At 37.3% G+C, this 22,994-nt stretch overlaps 1 protein-coding gene across 3 annotated transcripts in view; it reads right to left on the bottom strand.

Moving 5' to 3' along the window:
- LOC145688508 (uncharacterized) overlaps nt 1–22,994 on the bottom strand; it is a 906,862-nt gene that overhangs the window by 172,972 nt on the left and 710,896 nt on the right. For all 3 annotated transcript variants that reach the window (XM_081762852.1, XM_081762851.1, XM_081762850.1), the window contains exons 4-5: nt 17,294–17,502; nt 6,955–7,079 (exon numbers count right to left, since the gene is read on the bottom strand). In XM_081762852.1, the coding sequence (XP_081618978.1) occupies nt 6,955–7,079; nt 17,294–17,502 (334 nt within the window). The remainder of the gene's footprint in view (nt 1–6,954; nt 7,080–17,293; nt 17,503–22,994) is intronic.

Here is a 22,994-nt window from a genome sequence, read left to right on the forward strand (position 1 = left end):
TTTTGATACTGCATCATTATCTTCATTAGACACATGGATACGAGATGGTATGAAAAAGTCTATGAGACTAGTACTGTAACTCACATAGTTCTGTGGGGCCGCGGTGGCTCTGTGGTAGAGCGTTCACTTCTGGTGTCTGGGGTCCCGGGTTCGATCCCAGAACCCGCCAAGTGAACTTTGTGGTGGACAAGCCTTGTGGTGTACGTGGGTTTTCTCGGGGTTCTCCCGTTTCCTCCTACTTTCTTCATTCCACCATTTTCATTCATCACCGTCTCCTTTAGCCTAACAGGCATAACCGTGGGACGTAAAACCCAGAGATTTCATTTCATTTCACATAATTCTGCAGTTCTGTAACAAATAACAGCATGTGCTATCAGAAGAACCCATAATATTTGCACAACAATTTGCTAAGAGGTATTCTATGTGCAGCAGGAGCTCTCTAACTAAGTGCTATCCTAGGTTACGTTCGTTACGTACGTTACCTTATCTGCGATTTCAACAAGTCACCACTAATGATCAGGCTACAAATAAGGAGATATAAGTCTACTGCTTGGTTCTAGGAATGTCTAAGGAAGACCGTTCGGTGAAAGAGACCGGATCTCTAGGGCGCTAGAAACTTGATGCTCCACGATGACACAATTAATCCTGCTACAGAGCTATCCTCATACATGAGTTTCTCGTCAAAAATATCACTCTACTTTTACACCTACTCTACTTGTCAGAAATATTGTCCCACTTCCACACCCACCCTACTCGCTAGATTCGCTCCTGCGGACTTTCTTATCATTCCAATATGAAGACTAATCCTCAATCGAGCGCAATTGCGCATAATACTTGATTATTCAGTATATTCTGTGCTATGATTTTTTAAATGTTAGTTGTAATGGTCATGTCCTAATATCCTGAAGAAATAAGTAGAGAATTGTGACATACGAAAATATTTTTCTGTTATAATTCATTTATACGTTGAACATTACACTATATCGAACAAAGTGCTCAATGCGTCCACTGGTGTTACGGCGTAATGCGCGCCCGCTCGAAGGTTAACACTTTCGATCCTAAGTTCGAGTCAGACTCGGGTTGGCTGTTTATTCCAAAATGCCGAAGCCCGAGTCCAACTCGTTTTTTTACGGGTAACTTATTACGGGTTCCGGTCGGTTATTGGCCGTGTTAAATACTGAAACTCAGTTCTTGAAGAAATACTCTTAACCTGACATCCGGCGAAGAGTAAGCGAACTCTTGCAGCTTGATTGTTGTGATTAACTTTCTTTGACTGCAACACGCTCGATAATATAGTGGAATATTTTGTTTAGAAAACCATTTAATTTTACAGAAGTTGTCTTGTTTGAAGCAAGTAAAATGAACATAAAAGAAATATCAAATATTTTAGAAGAGTCCAGTTTAGATCCCGTTCGGAAGGTGAAATTGACGATTCAGATTTAGATCCTGATATCGAAATTTGAAAAGCAGGTGAGTATATAAGCAGTTCAGTGCTGTGGAAAATCAGAGCCCGGGGCCGGAGTATACGACGGCAACTTCCTTCCCGTACATATGAGTGAAGTCGACAGACCAGCCGCATAGTTGGCGGGAAGCGAGAAAATTTTCGAAAATAAACACTGCTTTCCCTTCATTTTGAGCACTTTTTATTTCTTTTTCCTTCCATCTTATATATATCTTTCCTTTTTCCTCCCGAATCCTCACAATAACGGAACTCAGCGGTCAGTTCCTGCAGATTTCCCGCTCCTTATTACACATCATTGCCACTGTTCACACTTCAATACGCAGCGGGAATATTATTTTTATATTGTATTTTTTTTTGTCTGAAGTTGTTTGACACTGTAATAAAATAAAATTGGGAATACATGTTTCTGAAGGGGTGGCAATGCTGGGAAACTGTGTAAAATAACTATTTTCAAGATGATAAAGTGTAAATGTCGAGGAATAAAGTAGTTCCTGTAAGCATTTTAATATTTAGACTTATTGATATCCCCTCGTACTTCTGTGTGGACTTTGTGGTGGGCAAACACCGTGCTCGAGGGTTTTCTTGGTGTTATCCCGTTTCCTCCCACTTTCTTCGTTCCACCATTTCACCCATCTCTCATTATCACCGTCTCCTTTAGCCTAATCGGCATAACCGTGGGACGTAAAACTTAAAGATTTCATTTCATTTTTTTCCCTCGTACTTCTACATTGTCCTAATAATATTGTCTCTCTTAGGAGTATGTTCTAAATCACTTACTCTAACGTAACTAGATGGGTGCAGTAAATCAAGAGAGGAGACAACTGGAAACTTATTTTTCCATGTGGTACAGAAGGGCAGCCTATATGACAAACTGGAAAGGAACTCAAGTGAAGGAATATACTAAAAATTAGGAATATACTAGGAATATCACATTTATATAAAAAGCAAGCACATATTAAGTGCAAGTACTTTTACACTAGTGATTTATCCAGAATTTGGAACTTAGGGGGTGTTCAAAAAATCTGGGGGGTGCAGTCTTGCATTAACGTCGTATACTATTATCGTTTATTTATTTATTTATTTATTATTTTTTTTACAAACTTTAAAATTCGTTGACGCAACGAACGATTGTATTGGCTTTCCTTCCTCAGCCAAAGTCAATTAGCGTCGACTTTCTCATGCTTGGTGTGGCGTCAAGACGAAATCATTGGCAATCGATTGATCAAACGTTGTTATGACGATCTCAGCCGTGTAAAGGTTGACTTCCTTTCAATTTTGCGTTGCGCGCTTTGCTTGAAAATTTATTTGCCGAAAGTAAATTGTTTTATTTTATTGACACTTAAAAACAAGAATTCAAAATCTTTTATAAACCAAACATAGCAAGATTTTTAATGGTGTCTTCCCGTTTTGCCTAAAGGCCTTCCAGCACTTTGTAGGAAGTATTTTAAATGATCTTATCTTTAGGCAGAACAGGAATTTCCGTTCTGCCTAATCTTTCGAGACAAGGAATTCTGCCCAGGGAGGAATCTCTTCAAGATAATTTTTCTTTAGTAATTGTAACAGATTCTGTAAGAAGAGTAACTATTTCTTTAAGTTTTATCATAAATCTTAGATGTTATTCTACTTGCTCTTCTCGGTAAAATGACTAGATACAGTTCTGTTATTAACAGTGTTATTCACATATATTTGAGTAAAATTGAACGCGATTAAAAAAAAAACTACCTACAGTGCAGAGAAATAAAAAAAAATGATTGACTCAGTTGCAAGAAAGCCATTTGACATTGTAGCTGAAACAAATATAAAAAAAAACTTACTTCAGTCTAATATCAAGTCATTTCACAACAAAATTTTATTTAGTTTTCCAGTAGTTCACTTCCAACATATTAAGGCTTGCAGTACGTAAAATGTGCCACAGTTCACATCCTCAAGACATGTTTAGCCATATATTAAGCAAACAATGCAAATGGATGCGTAAGACGGCCCTTATCCCCAATTATCTGACCTTTTGATTTGATTGAAACTACAAAAAACATACAAGTGTTTCAATATTGATATTGATATTTTGTATTGCTGCTATTTACATTAACAATAAATATCAAAATAGAAGTATAGGCCTATATGATACTATTGCATATAGGCCTAGTATTGAATTATGTATATAAGATAAATCAGCTGATAAGGTGATGACGAAAAATGAGTTGTGAGTAGAACATTAACATTCTTTCTTAAGAGTCGCCTTATGCATCCTCTTGCATTGTTTACTTAATATCTATATCTACATGTGCTTTTTAGTAGTTTATTCGTGGTTGTGCATTAATTACAGAACTTTTAAAGTTGCATACACATCTATCATCATAAAGCGTTTCTGTTGCAACAAATTGGTCTCTTGAATGAAACTCAATTCTTAATGTGCTCTTTGATCAGGTGAAATTTTGTTAATTTTAATCAAATTACTTCTTAAAAGAGAGAGGAGTAGGCAAATTTCACTAAATACTCATGCAGTAATACATATAATTACTTTTATTTTATATTCTAATATAGACTTCTATATAAATTTTATGTACAAAATTTTGTATGTAAACAAATACTTGTTTTCTAGTGCGATAAATTATCCACACACACACACACACACACACACACACACATATATATATATATATATATATATATATATATATATATATATATATATATATATATATATATATATATAATGAAAGTGACCTTATTTGTAACTTAACGACTCTTGAACCACCAGACCGATCTCGATAAAATTTTCAACATAGATGAGATTCGGGCGTGAGATGGTTTTTATAATTTCACTTTGAAGGTGCAACTTGGAAGAAGAAAAGGGAGATATATATTGAAAATGACTGATATTAGTGTCAAATGCACAGTTTTCGGGGTTGCCGAGATGAGCAATGACACATTCGATTTCTCTTAAATCCAAATTCAGGCCCGCAACTTAGGGGAGGGGAAGGGGAGATACATAAAATTGATTGAAAATATCTTATATTAGTGTCGAATCCATAGTTTTTCGTGTTGCTGAGGTGAACAGTGACACTTTCGATGCCGTTTACATCCAAATTCATCCCCACAAATTGGGAGAAGAGGAAATATAGAAAAGTGATGGAAAATGATCGATATTAGTGTCGAATCCATAGTTTTTGGGGTCGCTGAAATGAAGAGTAACACTTCTGATGTCGTTTAAATTCAAATTCAGCGCCATAACTTGGGAGCGGGGAAGGGAGAGATATATAACAATGATCGAATTTGACCGATATTAGTGTCGAATTCATAGTTATGGAGTCGCTGAGATGAACACTGACAATACCGATGCTGTTCAAATCCAAATTCAGCGCCGTAACTTCAGAGAGGGGTTCGAAATGATCGAAAATGATGGATATTAGTGTCGAATCCATAGTTTTTGGGGCCCCTAAGTTCATTGGTGACAGTTTTGGTACCCTTTATGCGCAAAGTGAAACGTATTCTTTCCGTGCGAAGAACAAGTTTTCTGCTAGTTTTTAATAATAACGAACGGAAGTTTCACATGGTAAATTCTTTAACATGTTTCTGGCTGCTCAAATTTGTGTGTGTGCATATGTAAATAACAGCATCTCTCTTTTTGAGGTGTTCGAAAAATATACAAATAATCATGGGACTTTTACCAGAAATCAGAAAAATAAAAAGTAAAATCAAAACCTGTTGCTTTAAGTATTTTTCCTGCTAGCGAAATATATACATTGTGTATATACTGCAGACATGTTACAGAAAAGAAGATTAGCACCAGGCAAAGAAATAGTTTTTAAATTATATTTTCCGGTTTTTGCAAACATTTTCGAACATTTTTTTCTAATGGGTTCAAAATTTCCTGAAAATTTAAACAGCACAAAGAAGATATGTATTTCCATAAAATATATATTTGATTTTAACATACCAGTATTAACTAAAATGATTCTGCCCCATTATTTAACACATCCCTGCCCTAAAGCGGGAATTTCATAAGGTTCCTTAGTAAAATTTAAATGCTTCTATATTAATTAATCTAACTAGGACTATATTTTAGTATATTTTGTAGTCATAACTTCATTCTATCACGGTGCTAACTTTATAGCAGTGGTGCACATATATTTGTTGCCACAAATTTTCCCTATTCTAATACAAGAAAGATAAGTACTCAATGATCTAAACTGTAAAGTAGTAAATATAAAATAGTTTTCATTTTTAAAGCATAATGAAGTAAAATATTCGAAAATTTCAAATTTTCCCAAGCTTTCCTTTTCTTCCAAGCTCGGGAAAAACGGTAAAAAAACTGTTTTTAACCCAAAATTTCCGTTTTTTTCCAGGGCTTTATAACACTAGTCCTGGAGGACCTTTAGGCAGAACGAGAATGAATCTTTTAAATATTTCACCCCCATTTTGTTGTGTAAGGAATTTATTTCCGGGGGTGTCCGAAAATTTTTAGCGTGGTGCTGGGGGGTGTTAGGGGGTCGTAGATAAATCACTGTTTTACATGGCAATTAATATTCTTCCTAGATAAGACACTCTGACTTCTTGCAATATCAAAATGCAGGAGAATCTTGAAAAAAAATGAGTAAAGAAACGTAAATATAACACAGCGTCACAACTCAATTGTCTTTTACTTGTTCGTTTTGTTTAACTATGAATGGGGGGCCCAAGGGTTTCCATCTCTATCATTTCTGATTTTCTACAAATAGTTTTCGAATTACCTTGTGACATTTAATGACATCAAAATACACACTCTAAAGACAGCTATGTTAATATTTTGAACAAAACGAGCACCCTATTGCGTAAGGAAAATTAACCCTTTGTGGACGGAATTATTTTCCTGTTGAAGAAAAAAATTGTTTTCGGTATCAAGCTGTGATCCACACTGAAGACGTCAGGCTTCGCTACTTGTCAAATAGAATCCTCGAAACGTAACGGATATGAAACGTTCGTCGTTTCGAATAAAAAAAATGCTCGGGCTTGCAATACAACAATGCGTTGAAACGTTGCAAATTTGTTACAATCGTCCATATCGGGTTAAATTATTACTGTTGATTTAATGGCCAAATCAATGATTACTTCAATACAAGGCTTTATGTTTACACAATACTTAAACTTTTATTTCTTGAAATTCTTGTCGTTGTGTGTATAGAATAAGTACCTAGTAACAATACACTTTTCATATTAGTTGCAAATCAGATTTGTGAGATGCTTGCTTCGTAGTATAATTGTCTTGGTACGTATAACATGTTAAATACGATTTACTTACGTTGGACATTTCTAAACGTTTCCAGTTGAAGTCATAAGCACGTAAAGTGAAAGTATGTCGATGCAGAAGGAAAAGCGAATGCATTACTTACTTACCTATAACATTAAATCTACGGCTACTGTTCGTATCGTCATGCAACTTATATTTATAGCTGAGTACCGAAGCTTCAGAAGAGATAGTTTTATAGAGAATTGGGTAAATCAACATATCTTACCTAAAAGATTGTTCCTTTGTGTAAGCACTTTGCTGTAGACAAGCAGATCTCCTGGACAGATCTGCATTGGTGGTATAACAACGATGGAACTACGTCTCGTTCGAGGAGTGTTCCCATCTGTGTTCCTGGAAAACAAAGTTCAGGATTTCATTAATAGTGTACAAGATGAGGCGCATGAATCTATTCTTTTGATAAACTTGTATTACATTGATGAATGTTATATATATATATATGCATTATGCGCTACACTCATAGGGGGGGTCTACATGCGGTTTGGATCTCACGTTAAACAGACGTCCAGACAAAGGGTAGCGACGCGTAATATAGGGTCTAGGTCAAAACCCCCACAGCCAAAACCCCCATACTCAAGAAATGTCAAAACGCCCACACGATCGGTCATAACTCCCACACAGATGGACAAATCCCCCAAACGCACGAACGGTCAAAACCCCCACAGCCAAAACCCCCACACTCAAGAAATGTCAAAACGCCCACACGATCGGTCATAACCCCCACACAAATGGACAAATCCCCCAAACGCACGAACGGTCAAAACCCCCACAGCCAAAACCCCCACATTCAAGAAATGTCAAAACGCCCACACGATCGGTCAAAACTCCCACACAAATGGACAAAACTCCCACACATAGCAACGGTCACAATCTCCACATAAATGGACAAAACTCCCACACAAATGGACAAAACCCCCACACAATCGGACAAGTCCCCCACACTCTGAAAATACCGTGATTGCACGTCTTTGTTGCGGCTCTTTTCGACGCCCACTTTAGTGTTTCTGTCATTACAAAACAGTACAAGAAGAATAGTTTCAACATCGGTTTAAGTGAAATAAAAAATGTTATTAAAATGACATACAACCAGGATCATTTCAGAGTGTGGGAGATTTGACCGATTGTGTGGGAGTTTTGTCCATTTGTGTGGGGGTTTTGTCCATTTATGTGGGGATTGTGACTGTTGCTATGTGTGGCTGTTTTGTCCATTTGTGTGGGAGTTATGACCGTTGGAGGTTATGACCGATTACCAGTGTGGGGGTTTTGGCTGTGGGGGTTATGACCGTTCGTGTATTTGGGGGATTTGTCCATTTGTGTGGGGGTTATGACCGATCGTGTAGGCGTTTTGACATTTCTTGAGTGTGGGGGTTTTGGCTGTGGGGGTTATGACCGTTCGTGTGCTTGGGAGATTTGTCCATTTGTGTGGGGGTTATGACCGTTTGTGTGGGCGTTTTGACATTTCTTGAGTGTGGGGTTTTGGCTGTGGGGGTTTTGACCGGTTCCCGTAATATATCTTCTGGGTACCAGCTACAGAAGACTAGCCTCTCCTACTCAATTCCTATTCCCACCTCTTCGTGGTGCCTGGGAGTAACTTGGTGGTGGCCACGATGGAGATCGGGTACCAAACCCCGTTGGATGTCAAGGAGCCAAGGCGAACGGGAAAGTGATGGACCCTTCTACTGGAGGGTGACAGCTCTGGATTAATCACCCGCCTGCCACTACCAATTGATTCAGGGAAGACAATGAAGCCTCGGAACATCGGACGGAATGCGTCAGAAAAGATAATGGCAACAGACAAGGTTTAGTTTTAGAACGTGGAACATAAAGAGCATAACAGGAAGAGAAGTAAAGCTGGTAAACGAAACGAAGAAGCACAAAATCCAAATATTAGGAATAGGTGAAGTTAAAAAAGGAAGGGGTAGGAAAAACTAAATTAGATCAGGGGTATACATTGAAATAATCGGGAGTACCGATTACAGTGCCAAAGAAGGGGTTGGAATCATTATAAGTCCAGAAGCAGATAGCAAATGTACGGGATGGGAGACTGTTAATTCAAGAATATTGGTAGCTGACATAGATATGGAAGAAAGAACAACAGCTGTACAGGTATAATCTCCAACGAAATACATAAATAATTAAGAAAGAAACATTTTATGCCGAACTAACAAGAACATTCGAAAAAGCACAATAAATAAATATGCATATACTTGTAATGGGTGACTGGGATGCACGTTTAGGAAACGACCCCAGAAGAGGACACGGCAGTATGGGAGTGTACGGCGGAGAGGTAACTAGAAACGAAAACGGAAATAGAATGCTAGAATTGTGCATTGACAATCAGCTTATGATAGGAAATACATATTTCAACCACAAGATGATACGTAAGAATACATTCAAAGCAGAGGGAAGAAACGCAAAAAGCATCATAGACTACATGGTATATACAAAGCCAATGAAGTATGCAGTACTAGGCGTCAAGGTCACAAGAGGAGCAGAACTGAGTACCAACCACAGTATCTTGATTGTCGATACTCGATTCTAAGTAAAGAAAGCAGCCAAGCACAGAACATACAAAAAACAAAAGCAGAAGCTCAAAGGAAGAAGATAAAGAGGAAAGCATATCAGGAAATGCTAAAGAATAGACTAGATCGCTATGGAAATCCACAGATTGCAAAGGAAGACCTAATTGAGAAATGGAAATACTTCAAAGAGAGCATATTACTAATAACAAAATAAATATGTGTAAAAAGGAAAATAAGGGATAGAATGAAGAAAACGGAGTGGTGAAACAGAGAAGTGAAGGAAACTAATAAAATAAAAGAAATATGCTTGGAAAAAGTATTTAAAAACGTACACAGCAGAGGACAAAGCAATTTATATTGCAATAGGAATAACGCAAAGAAAGTGGTACAGGAAGCAAAAACAAAAGCCTGAGAAGAATTCCCAAAGAAACAGAGGAACACATTAGAAATTACAGCAAGAAATTCTGAATATTCATTAAATCTCTGAAAGGTAAATACGGGAAGCATATAAAATGTATTAGAAATGAAAAAAAAAATGAAATATAGACAGACATACAGGGGATACTGAAGGCTTGGCAGAAATATTATCAAGAAAATATAAAGACGAAATAGTAGATGATGAGGATTTAAGAGAAAGAGGAGACATTAGCCAAACTATGAAGAAGAGGAAGTTACAAGGGCAGAAGTTCAGAAAACCATAAGGACAATTAAAACAGGGAAGGCTGGAGGAAGAGACAATATCAGCATAGAATATATCAAATATAGCGGGGAAACAACCAAGAAACGGATGACGGAAATATTCCAGGAAACCTGGAGACAGGAAACAATACCGGACGATTTGGAAGAGAACAATATATATATATATAAAAAGAAACCCAAGCAACTGCAATAACTATAGAGCAATTTGCTTATCTTCAGTAATCAATCAGATATACTCGAAAATAGTAGAAACTAGACTAACAAAGTAAATAGAAAACAAATTAGAAGAAGAACAAACACCATTCAGACTAGGGAGACAGACACAAGACTACGTATATACGGTCAGAACCTCATAAAAAATGTAGATAAAAGAAAGGACACATATATACATATCTAGCATTTTTAGACTTAAACACGGCATTCGACACAGTACCTAAGAAATATATATGGAAAGCACTGGAACGACAGGAAGTAGCACCAAACTACTAAGAGCAATCAAAATATTATAGCCTACAAAGTAAGTGGAAGTGTCCGAATAAATGGGAAAGAATCTTAAGAATTTAATACGGAAAAAGGTATCAAACGAGGAGACTCCTAGAGCCATTACCTTTCATATTACTTGTGAATGAAATACTCAGGAAATGTAAAAAATAAACAACGAAGAACAAAAATTGGAAATTGGAATTTACAGCCAGTCTACATACAGTCCCTCGTATTTTCCGACGATGTAGTCTTGATAGCTGAATCTCCTAGAAAACTACAAGAAGGAATAAATATATGAAGCGAAGAACTGCAGAGGCATAAATCGTAAGAAAAGTAAACTGGTAAGGATAAACAAGGGCGAAGAAGATACAGAGGTTAAGATCACACGTGACGGTACAGATCTGGAATGGGTGGAAAACTATTAGTACTTGGGAACAATTATACACAAAGAAGGGAAGATAGATCAATATATATTGAATAGAATAAATAAAACAACAAATGCATATTACCAATTATGCCCAACCAACATAAAAAAGGAAGTGGTAAAAAAATAAGTTTATAAGACAATATATAAACAAATTATAGAATATGTAACAGAAAGCTGGATTATGACAGAAGACACAAATCAAAAATACGGTCAGCAGAAATGAAACACTTAAGACGGTTTACGGGGAAAACAAAGAGAGATAAAATTAGAAATACAAAAATTAGAGAAGAGTTGGAACAAACATCCCTAAATAGCGATATCGGAAAGAAACAACTGAAGTGAATGGGATAATAATAATAAAGAAGAAGAAGAAGGTAAATAGATGAATATTTACTGGACATAAAAAAATGAAACTTCAAGAAGGGCACATCGGATTAACCCCACAATTGCAGAATGCATCCCCATCAGGATCCTGCCGCCTACAGTCGGACAATTTATCCATGCTGACCAGGTGCCGCGGTCGGATTGCCGGCGCCGGAAACTAGCGCCTTTCCGCGCGATTTTTGACCGCCACGAATAGTTGTCTTGCCGAGCAGTCGGCAAACAGCCGGAAATGAGCATTAAATGCGTCGGCGCCGCCATCGAAAAGACGCCGGCATAAGGAGTCGGCAGAGGGTCGGAAAGAAGTCTTCCCACTGTTTTGCTGACTCTGAAGGTCGGCAACCTTCGGCAAAGTGTCGGCAAAGGGCATTTTATTTTACGATTTTCGACCGCTTGCCGCCTGGGCAAAGGTCGGCAACTTTGAACAAGTAGATCGTCATCGCCACGGACGGGTGCCGGCTGTCTCCGGCGGCCCACCACCGTCGACGGCGGCAATCCCTCTTTCCGACCGCGACTTCCTGATGGGGATATAATGCATGAAGGATGGAAAGTAAAATGATTAGCTTTGTAGTCCCGCGATGGATCACTTCCACTATTCACATGGGACACCGACGATGATGATTTAACGTTTATCCCTTATGGTGTCCAAGACTAGTTCAACGGATATGACAAAGCACGTTTGTATTCGACGTTTTACTGATCGATGTGCTAAGTGTAATTGAGATCAATGGAAATTATGTAGAAATCTGAGGAGTTTATCTACTCCTTATATATTGTGCTTAGAATTTATTGAATGTTCCTTGAATAAAGAAAAATGTCAAACATGTGTGTCGCTACAAAATGGGATTTCATTGAAGAGTGTCATTAATCAGAAAAGGTTGTCAACCGCTGACATAATATATTTAATTACTTTTAGTTGAAATCTTCACCGCTGTCAAAAACTGGAGTCCACACTCGACTCTAGGTTTTTGTTTAATTCAAATATTGTCTCTAAATACAATACTATTTTTCACTAACGTGGAGTGGAGATTTGCAATCAACGCAAGGGTCATTTACTGATTTAGGTGACATGCTTCTCCGACTCTGGATGAGAAGAAAAAGGCTTGTGGAATTAGCACCATGATCATCTGATTTTGCCATATATGAACTTTAAAATCTGAGGTAAATGCTTTGAAAATTAAGGATCAAGATCATCTCTGGGAGAAGACAACCACTACAACAACTTCTTGGGATAATCGTAATTTGAGAAGAATACAAAGAAATACGTTGCACAATAATAATAATAATAATAATAATAATAATAATAATAATAATAATAATAATAATAATAATAATAATAATAATAATAATAATAATAATAATAATAATACAACGGAACATAGGATTAGAAAACGAAGAGGAGAAAGGAACAGAAGTTGAATGCTGCGGAGATGAAGATGCGATGGACGTGGGGAGTGACGCGGAATGGCATAATTAAGAATGAAGTGCTCCAATTAAGAGTAAAAGTGAGACTAATAGGTGAAAAAACTGCAAGAAAGTACACTTTCATGGTTTGGACATGTAAGAAAATGGTCTTCGAAATACATAACTCATCAAGTGGATCCTATAGAACAGAATGTAAAATGAGCGCATGCACGACCAAAGAGGAAATACAGAGATTGTATAAAGAACGATATGGTACAGTACAGTGTCACAGTGGATAGTACATAGATAGAAACACGAGGATAACAACAATCCGGAAAGCTGAATAATAATAATAAATGTGTTGACCATAAAAACATATACGTGCAACAGATCCTATATATGAGACACTTCGAGTAGTAAGAGTTCAACAAATACTTTTTCTACTGAAAATGCACTCGGAACGATCAAAACAATCATACGCCTATTTCGAAACTGTATTTTCTTAGGTAAACAGGGATGACTTCCACAAGCTATACATATAGACACGGAAAATGGCTACCATAGAGCAGTTTCGTATTACTCCTCGAACAAGTCTACTGTAATTTCCGTGTTTTCAGATTTTTTTATGTTAAGTTATGTCTTCAGTTAAGTTATGACTTTTATTCGAGATCACATTTAAAACCCGAAAGCTATCAATTAACTAATTGATTATTCATCAGTTCTCTTTTACCTTCATACTATAAGACCACCCTATAGAATTTCACTCTATAATCATACGTGAATAATAAAACCGTTTTCTATTTAGTTTCATGGTACAGACGAACTCTGTAATCATCTTAGGACCAAGAGAATATTAATGCTTGGAAGAGTTTTACATTAACGTTAATCAGCATCACCCAGATTTGTTTGAAGTTTAAATTAAAATCGATTATTGGTTTTGCATTTCATTCTACCTTCTATTCTCTTTAGACTGTCAGTTCTCGTTCATATTTTCCTTAAAAGAACACGTGAAGAAGGTTGTATCAAAATTATGTTTGTATTACAACAATATAACTATATGTACAACAATATACAAAATTTCAGTTCCAAACCAAAGTTCTAGATAAGAGATAATGTATTAGTTTCTATATAAAGTATTAGTAATATAGCATATAACTATTATTATTAGTTATATAAAGGAGAAAAGTATTTATGAATTTGGAATATTTATTAAGAATTTGTACACTATTTAAGGCATGAGTACGTATCAAAACGAGTATATTTCTATGTGTTTTCTATACTAAAACTTAGAATTTTAACACTACAGAAGAGTGAAAAAGCGGGGAAACATCTTAATATTTCTCCTCATGAAAGAAATAGGACAAGATTAAATTACGGGATATTGGTAAAAGTTGCAAGAATTTCCATGAAATTTAACATAAAATTTAAACTACGTATACTAACTACGTACATCCAACTTTCAATTCTAAACCATCAGGTATAATCTGCATTGATTGAATCACAATATTTTGAAATAACTATTTGATACAGTCTTATATCAGTAGTAGCCTTCTTCTGCTTGTTAAACAAACAAAATTGTATTAACTCCTGGAAAGATCCTTCAGAAATTTCTAGTTACACTGAATCTATGATAAATTAACCAGCTTGGTTATTCATAAAACGAATTTAACAGTTAATCGTATGAAATTTCCTTCTTACAAAATCCTGATTGCTCTTTCTTTTGTAGCCATAATACTTCTGAACCTACATCAAAGAATTGTTGTTGTGTCCCTGCTGAAAGCAACAAGCGTACCATGACCTAGGTTGCAATACTGACTAAAGTATAACTTTTTTTTTTTTGTCATTTACTTAGCCCAATCACTTTAGGTTTCAAACTTTCAAAAAAATAGTGCGAAGTTGAAAATTGGTACACTTGTTCAATTTGATGCTATGAACGGCACATAAAAAATGCATAATTCTCCTCTGTACGCGTCATGGATTTCCAGGGGATTCAGTGCCTGGAGAGCTGGAAAAGTAAAAGTTATCACTGAAAAAGTTGTTACATACAAATGGCGAGCGTTCCGTAATACTCTCGGAGATTTCAGATTTAAGGTATTGCATTTCTTGAAAGTACAAGTACAAATGTGCGCATTTGGCATAGTTAGGTGACTTGCAGCGTGTAGATAAGACAACATACCTTTTACGCTATGAAGGTGCAGCTACAAATCAGCAGTCCTTTCTGCCCTTATAAAGAAAGGAATCAAGCTCACTTGCCTAATATAGTATACCCAAAGTGCTGACATCCGACTGTTAGTTCTCAGGTACTTGCATTTATCTTTCAGGGCTGTACATAGCAAATCAAGATAATTGGATTTGTAAACATTATCACAATCAACATGGGTATTCAAGAACTTGACATCCAACGTTTGTATTCTTGCGTATCAGCTGGGTAAAGCTCTTTTAGACGAGTAAACAGAATCATAATTAAGAAGACCTCTTGAGTAAGGAAGTATGCTCTGAGGGCTTGTGCATAAAAGTGGTCTGTCAACCTATAAACTACCGAGGCCTTAGAATAAACTTCATATCACAGACCGGCTATCCCTCTATCTTCCAGGATATCTATTCCGTAAAGAACATATGCAGATGAAATCCTCTCAGATGCACAACAATATTCTTCAAATCACTTCCCTACTATGGGAGATAAAACCATCTCAGTGGTTTTGATGTACAACGGTTCATCAAATATAAAATCAAGCACGTTGACAAGTTGATTGTTCTTTTGACAAACGCCCAGAACAAATAGCTGTGTATAAGTTGTTCAGATTTATGGGGTTCAGGTTGATGGAAGATAGAGCATTGATGCAAACGATCCTTATCAAATTTTATTTTCATATGTCCACTCTACGACGTAGCACAATCAGACGGTAGAACACAACGTGTCCAAGGAAATGGTCCTTGAAATACCTTTGACAGAATGCTCTCGCAGATGCCTTTACGGTGATGTTGAAACCCAAATTTTGAAGTTTGTTGTACCATTTAATATTTACTTTTCCTTCCACTGCAAGCATTTTTTTACTATAAGCATCCTTGAAATACGTTGTAAGGGATTTTTTCATCTCCCTTGAGAAGAGTTGAGACGACACCCCCAGACTGTGTAACATGCAATAACCGTTCATTGTCCAAATCTTGAAATCTGCATTGTCAAAAATGTGTTGCACAAAAGATCCACGAGACCGTTTTTCTTCATTGTTTTGTTCAATTGTGGAAATTCCGTATCTCTGTAGTACGAGACAGAGAATCCTAGGTTGTGAAGAAGGTTTAGTAGTTGCTTTGACGCGAGGTGCCGATAAGCATATACTCCAAACGGGAGGAGAAATAACTGGACGTTGTCTACATCCATTTAAGAGAGCCTGACCAATAGCTATTTGTTTTCTTTTGATGTTGGTTTCTACCTCATTTTTAGATGCGATTATTATCTGTAACATGGACTGAGTCCCGTAAGGTCAAAATATCTGTAAAAGAACTGATCGGCATCCAGGTACGAGTCGCAATCGTAGATGAGTGTTGAATATAATATAATCCCTTATATTTTTTGCTGGTGTCTGAACAATATGCATTCTTTCATCAGGCTCGTTTTCTTTATTCTCAGAATATCACTGCTCACAAAGTATCTCTTTGAATATTTCCTTCATGCTGACTACAGTCGATCTTCTCCGTGAATCAATTAGATTAATCCTATTGCAAAAATGAGCACTACGGTTGTTCTTGATCCAGCGTTTAGAAAATTTTGATATCGATATTAACAACAAACGAAGAAAAATCTGTATATAACCAGATGTCAGCAACTCCATCAGTAATGCCGCGTAAACGGTGAACGTAGGCGCAGCACTTCATTCAATCTCACGTAGCACTGCGATTATTGGTCGCACACACACGAAATAGGTATCAATGGAAAACTAAAGTAGTGCAGAAAAAAAAATTATACCGAGAGTTCTTGCAATATCTGCGTAACTGAAGCGCTCAGAACGAGATGGAATAAATGTTTCTAATGTTTTTAGACCTCCATCGTTTATTGCGGCTCCATATGAAGTGCTAATCAGAAAGTATGTAATTCAATCTAAAGCATATACATTTCTGTTTCATTTAAATTTAGTTTGAGCTCTGCGTACTTAGCCATTTACATGTAACAACCATTCCAGTAATAACTTATGTTTCTTCAGCGCTCCAGTCATTGAATCGCCTGGAAATCCATGACGCAGACAGGGTGAATTTGAAACTTTCAATATGCTGTTTAGGAAGTCAAGTAGAACAAATCGACCAATTTTCAGCTTCACATTATTTTGTGCAAGGTTCGTTAGCCCATTTTTTTAAACATCGATGTGCTACTTTCTTTATGGTGCTGAAAGTAAATTATATTAGCACAATGACTACGATCTCTTGGTAATGCTTCTTCTATCTTCAAAAATCTTTACACAAAATTCATTAGCAAGATGAAAACAAAATATAACTCTTTGTCATGATGAAAGTAAGATATGAGACAATGCCTTCCTCAATCTTGCACAACTTTTCCTACAATAAATTAAGGAAACAACTGTGTTTAATAGAAATAATAGTTATAGGAGGTAGAATAAATATTTCGTTGTTACGCTTACCCTGAATGTCGTCTATCACTGGCATCGTCTCCTTCATCACCATCTGACAAAAGTTTGGGAGGTACAAGGGCTCTTCGGCGGGTAAGGGCTGACGCTGGAGGGCCTTTGTCTTCAACTTCAGATTCAGATTCTTCCTCTTCATTAGAAACTGCAGAGGTTGAAGCCACAGGGACAGGAACTGGTTGTCGAAATACATCTTCATGATTACCCTATGAAGGGAGAAAATATAAATATAATTCCCTGATATACATGGATATGACCGGATATACATATTTTACCTTATTCGTAGAAATAAGGTAAGTGAATGGTAGCTATTGAAAAATAATGCTAATTAGTATGTGAGATTTTTGGGTGGATAAGCACTATCGTGCTCTCATAAACATACATTTATTCGTGGGACATTTTTTGAAATAGTATATTGTGATGTTCTTTGGATTTCTTGGGCCAATTCAAAATGGTGCAATGTCTTGAGCTTTACTCAATATCCCCTGCCTAATTTGAATTTGAGGTATTATCTAAAGAAAACATAAAAGCTTTGTTTGCTTCATAGGTTGTTTTATATTTCTCTAAGTTTATTTTTCATTCTATTTTTTTGCAGGGTTGAAGTATATATGATTATATGTTACTATGAACTTTGCACAGAGGAGGATATTTGATAGCTATGTCATCACTCTTAACGAATTTATTTTGGTATAACAAAAAAGTTTGCGAGCTATATTTTGGATACAATTATATTTTACGTAGATTGTACTATGCGCACACAATTAACATTAAGAGATAGTGCCCCTTCATATGCAACACTGAACGGGTGGGTGTCCTAATTTTTGACGGATCATCACAATAGAGCCGGTGAATATCCTAGAAACCTTGAGGAAGGGCACACATTGGGAAAAAGGCTATTGTATTTCAGCCAAACAAATCCACTAACGTACAATTACCAGAAATATGAACTTTTGATCACTTTGTGGGTCACTCTGTAGCATTCTAACAGGAGTGATAAGGTTTTCTTTCTTCTGGATATATTACTGACAATGAATTCAGCCTAGTAACGTATGCACGTTCAGAGGCCAAAGAGCAGTGAAAAGAGTTAAAATATTCTGGATTAAACAGAAAAATCAGAACTGGGGCTATCACTTCTTTCCAAATTTAATATGTACTTGGAAGTAACACATATGTTTTTTCTCCCAAAGATGTGGTAGCTGCAAAATAGTGTCTTAAGTCCAACAACATAACTATTTTTGGATGGGATGAGGATGTTGTAGGTTATTTTCAAACGCGAATTCAACTTAGAGGGCTAGTTGCATAACTCTGATTACGATTAATTGACAGTAATACGGAACAGTGGAACACGTCAAACCGTAAGTGCGGATAACGGTCGCTGTGCAATATCAAATCATTGCATAAGTATTCATGGTATTGCAGTATGATCCGCTATTGATTATCTACCCTCTCATTCGGCGGTGTGACAGAGCTGTTAAGACCTTGACGTTGTATACTCCTTATTTGACGAACAAATTCTATATTTGATCTACAATGGACCATTCCCGTTGAACACGAGCATAAATTTCTAGCGATGATAGTACGCAGTCTGGATATGCTATACCCTCAACTTCCGACCAAAGGATAAAATCTATTGATGCGATTGTTGTATTCACCAAGTAGGATGTTTCAATAATTGAGGCACAGTAATATCGAGTAAAACATTTCCACTACGTAACTACGGGTCTCACTTACTGATACTAGCTCGCGTAATCGATGCATGCTAGTGTTGCAACCATAGCATTGCACTCTCATGTTCTACACATGCTGTAAGTGTGGATCGATAGGGTGTTTTTTTTTCCTGGTTTGTAATTTTTAACGTCCAACTGAAGAGCAGTATGCGTAAGAAATTTGTTCCTACTCAAATTAAGTTATTTTTTCCTGTATCTTTTACGAAATTTCTTGCTGCATCTGCTTTGATTTGAGTAACATTTTTCCGAAGTGTTCACGTTTGCAAGTTCAGTTCAAATATTTTCCAACCAAGTCCTTCTCCGTGTATGAAATTTATGTATATTTCCTCCCTACTGAAGATTTACTCAATGAATTTTGAATTTGTTCTATTCATTCCATTGCTCATATCAAATAAAATACCTAACAATACGATAAAGTGAAGCAATTAAAGAATAATTTATCAAGATAAGTACCATTAAAGTATTCGACTGCAGCTTTTTTCTTTTCAATAACAGGGACAATTTTACGAATGAGCAATAAGAAAAACGGAAGACTAAACAAGATACTACATGTGTCACATTTATTGGATTAACCATAAAAATCAAGAGACAATGCCGTAGCGGCAACGACAAATACGTAAACCGCGGATGATCGGAAAAGATGAAGAAGATCCAAGACGTAAAGTGCATAGTTAAAATTCACACGAAAGTTGAGAAAAATACCATTTGAAGCACTTTGCAACGAGATAAAATGGTATACAAATGTGGTAAGTTTTTATAGAAGAGTAAGTGATAATAAAGGTGTCCAACGAAAGAGCACTGAATACCAGAACAAATTAATAAGTTATAAATTAATTCATTCTTTCCTCAAGATGTTATTTTATTTTTCTTTCTTTTTCTTAATAGGGGATTACAAAGACGGGATTCTAGCATTGCTTCAATTCATCCTTGAACGGCCAAACAAACATTTTAGAACCATACACACACATCAATAAGGAACTTCGAGTTGTAGAAAATCCCCGTTCAGTGCTGGCTTCAGAATTATATAGTGAAAAGTCAGATTGGCTATGGCAGCGAAGCTGACTTTCCACCCTTCCGCAATGCCAACTTCCGGCTTTTGGGACTGCAGTTATTTTTCACTTTTAAGGCATTGAATATTACAGAAGAAAAAACATTACAGAAAAAAACAAAATGGAAAACAACTAATTCTTTCAACACTGGTTAAAATATTTCTTCAATTTGAGTATATTCATTTATATAGACTACATACAGATGGTGATCAGAAAAATGGAAACACCTGAACGAAATTGCAACTTACCAGATTAATATGGTGTCGGGCCACCTTTCGCCTTCAGAACAGCCTTCATGCGACGTGCGATGGAGGCATAGAGGTCGTGAATGGTAGCAAGTGGAATTTTACACCATTCCTCGTGCAGGGCATCGGCCAGTTCTGTGAGAGAGGATGGAGGTGGAAATCGTCGCCGGAGTCGTGTTTCCAAGACGGACCACAGATGTTCAATTATGTTGGGATCTGGGGATTGGGCGGGCCAGGGGAGGAGTTGAACTTCATCCCGATGTTCATCAAACCACACTGCAACAACGCTAGCTGTGTGAATGGGTGCATTATCATCCTGGAAGACGGCGTCATTGTCCGGGAACAACATCCGGACCATAGGATGCAAGTGGTCTCCTAAAATTGCGACATAATCGTTGGCAGTGATTCGTCCGCTAAGTGTGACCACAGGACCCAATGAAAACCATGATATGGCGGCTCACAGCGTCACCGAGCCGCCGCCATGTTTCACAGTTGGGCGGAGACACTAAAGATCATAAGCTTCTTTGGGCGTTCTCCACACATAAACACGGCCCGTGGTTGGGAATAGGGTGAAGGATGACTCATCCGACCATATCACACGTTTCCAGTCCTCAACGGTCCAAGTTGCATGGTAGCGGCACCATTTGAGGCGTGCGAAAGAGTTATGGTCGCAGATGAGCGATTTGGCCCGTGCAACACGACCCAGTAAGTTCATGTCATGTAATTTGCGGCGGACTGTGATCGTCGAAACAGGGTAGGGGAGGTGCTGATTGAGTTCCTCCGTCACTTGCTCCGCAGTGGCACGACGGTTCTGCGTGACAATGCGCTTTAATACCCGATGTGACCTGTCACTCATGATTTTCTTCCGCCCACTGTTCCGCTTCCCCGATGTGTCCCACGCGACACACCTAACACAGTAGCCACTGCCGTCACACTCACTCCACATAACCGCGCACCAACAATTTGCCCTCTTTGAAAATCTGAGAGGTCTCCCATTTTACACTACCTCCGTCCGCTGCAGCCACTGGACACTGCTATTCCACTGCGCCTGACGTAGTATGGAGACCGACCTAACATACCACCAACAGCGGTCCGGCGCTGCGGGCGCCACGACACCACTGCGAACCCATACATCTGACGTGTTGCCAACTACAGGTGTTTCCATTTTTCTGATCACCATCTGTAGGTCTACTTATAAACAACGCAACTAGAAAAGATGATAAAAAAGAGCTATAGTGCAGAAGTTATAACGTCGTTGGCTTCCCGCGAAAAGTTTTAGTGATGTTTATGGGGAGTGTCCAGCATGGTTACTCGTGGCTCGCTGAGCGCAGTAGACGGTTGGTGGTGATTGGGTACCCTCTTACCATACCCTCACTGTCAAGCAGGTCCAAGCGCGGGAAGCCAACGACTTTATTCCTTTTGGACTATAAATAATGATGAAAAACTTACTAGCTTCATTTCTCATAGACTAATACCATTTGTAGTCTTCTAAAATAAGGAATGATGAACTTTTTATGATGCAATGAATTTGAAATATGTATTCGATTTCGATGATTTCTAAAGCAAATCAATAACTCATTCGACCATTCACTTTCAGCACCAAGGCGTAAGATTAGTTTTAAGTGGATTGATTAAGGGAGATGAGTAACCTACTGTTTAATGTGAAAACTGAATACACGTGTTTATACTGGGACTCAAACCCTGTTATCTCTGTTATCCCGAAGACGAGTTTGCTAACCATACGAGGTGCAGTCAAAAAGTTCCTATAATTGTGTTGTAGCTCCTTATTACCACAATATAAGTGCACATTTACTTAATCACCTTTAAAGATGGAACTTTCGAAACACAAACACACTTGTTCCACTCTCCTGCGATTGGTGGGAACACCGACGAAAGACCCCTTTTGGTATCTTCCGAAGTTCAGCCATCGCATTTGTTTTGATCTCTTCTACGTTGGCGAAACGAAAAAGGCCCATTTTTAGCTTTGGGAAGAGCCAAACATCCGATTGTACTAAATTGTTTTTAAGGCTATCAAACTGTCTACATCATATTTTTTTTTTCAAATTGCACATTAAGTTGAGGTTTGCGCGTTGCTCGATCTGTGAAATTGCACAAACTGATCACTACACACCTCGGTTTAGCTACACAATTAGTACGCTGCCTGTTAAGACGTATTCACACTTGTTAAATTCAGTATTAGGTAACCTAGGGACTATAGTGTACAAGATTCATTGTAATTGCATCACAAATGTCAGAACTATGACAACATTCCAGGAACTTTTTGACTGTTTCTCGTATATTGACGAGGAAGCTGCAAAATATGGTTGAAATTCCGCAAGTGCAGTTTGAATTGTATTTACTCAATATGACTTGACAAATGACTATTCTCTAAAAGTTGTTGCTATTATAATTATTTACTAGGACCACACAGTAAGAGTTATAAAATTGTGTTGTTACTGCGTCCGTCCACCCGTTTGTCCATTATTCCGCACCATAACTCTTGAATGGATGAGATTTTTTAAATTCCGTTTCCTGCAATAAATAACTAGGACGATTACCTCCGAAGAATTAATTAATAGAATCAATACGTTACCATAGTAATGAATAACGGTGGCATTAACGGTTGCTATTTATACCAAATATCCCATACATATAAACACATTTTTGAATTATGTTT

The sequence above is a fragment of the Thermobia domestica genome, chromosome 6 (assembly GCF_964235325.1).
Source record: "Thermobia domestica chromosome 6, izTheDome1.hap1.1, whole genome shotgun sequence".
In the NCBI taxonomy this organism is placed as follows: domain Eukaryota; kingdom Metazoa; phylum Arthropoda; class Insecta; order Zygentoma; family Lepismatidae; genus Thermobia; species Thermobia domestica.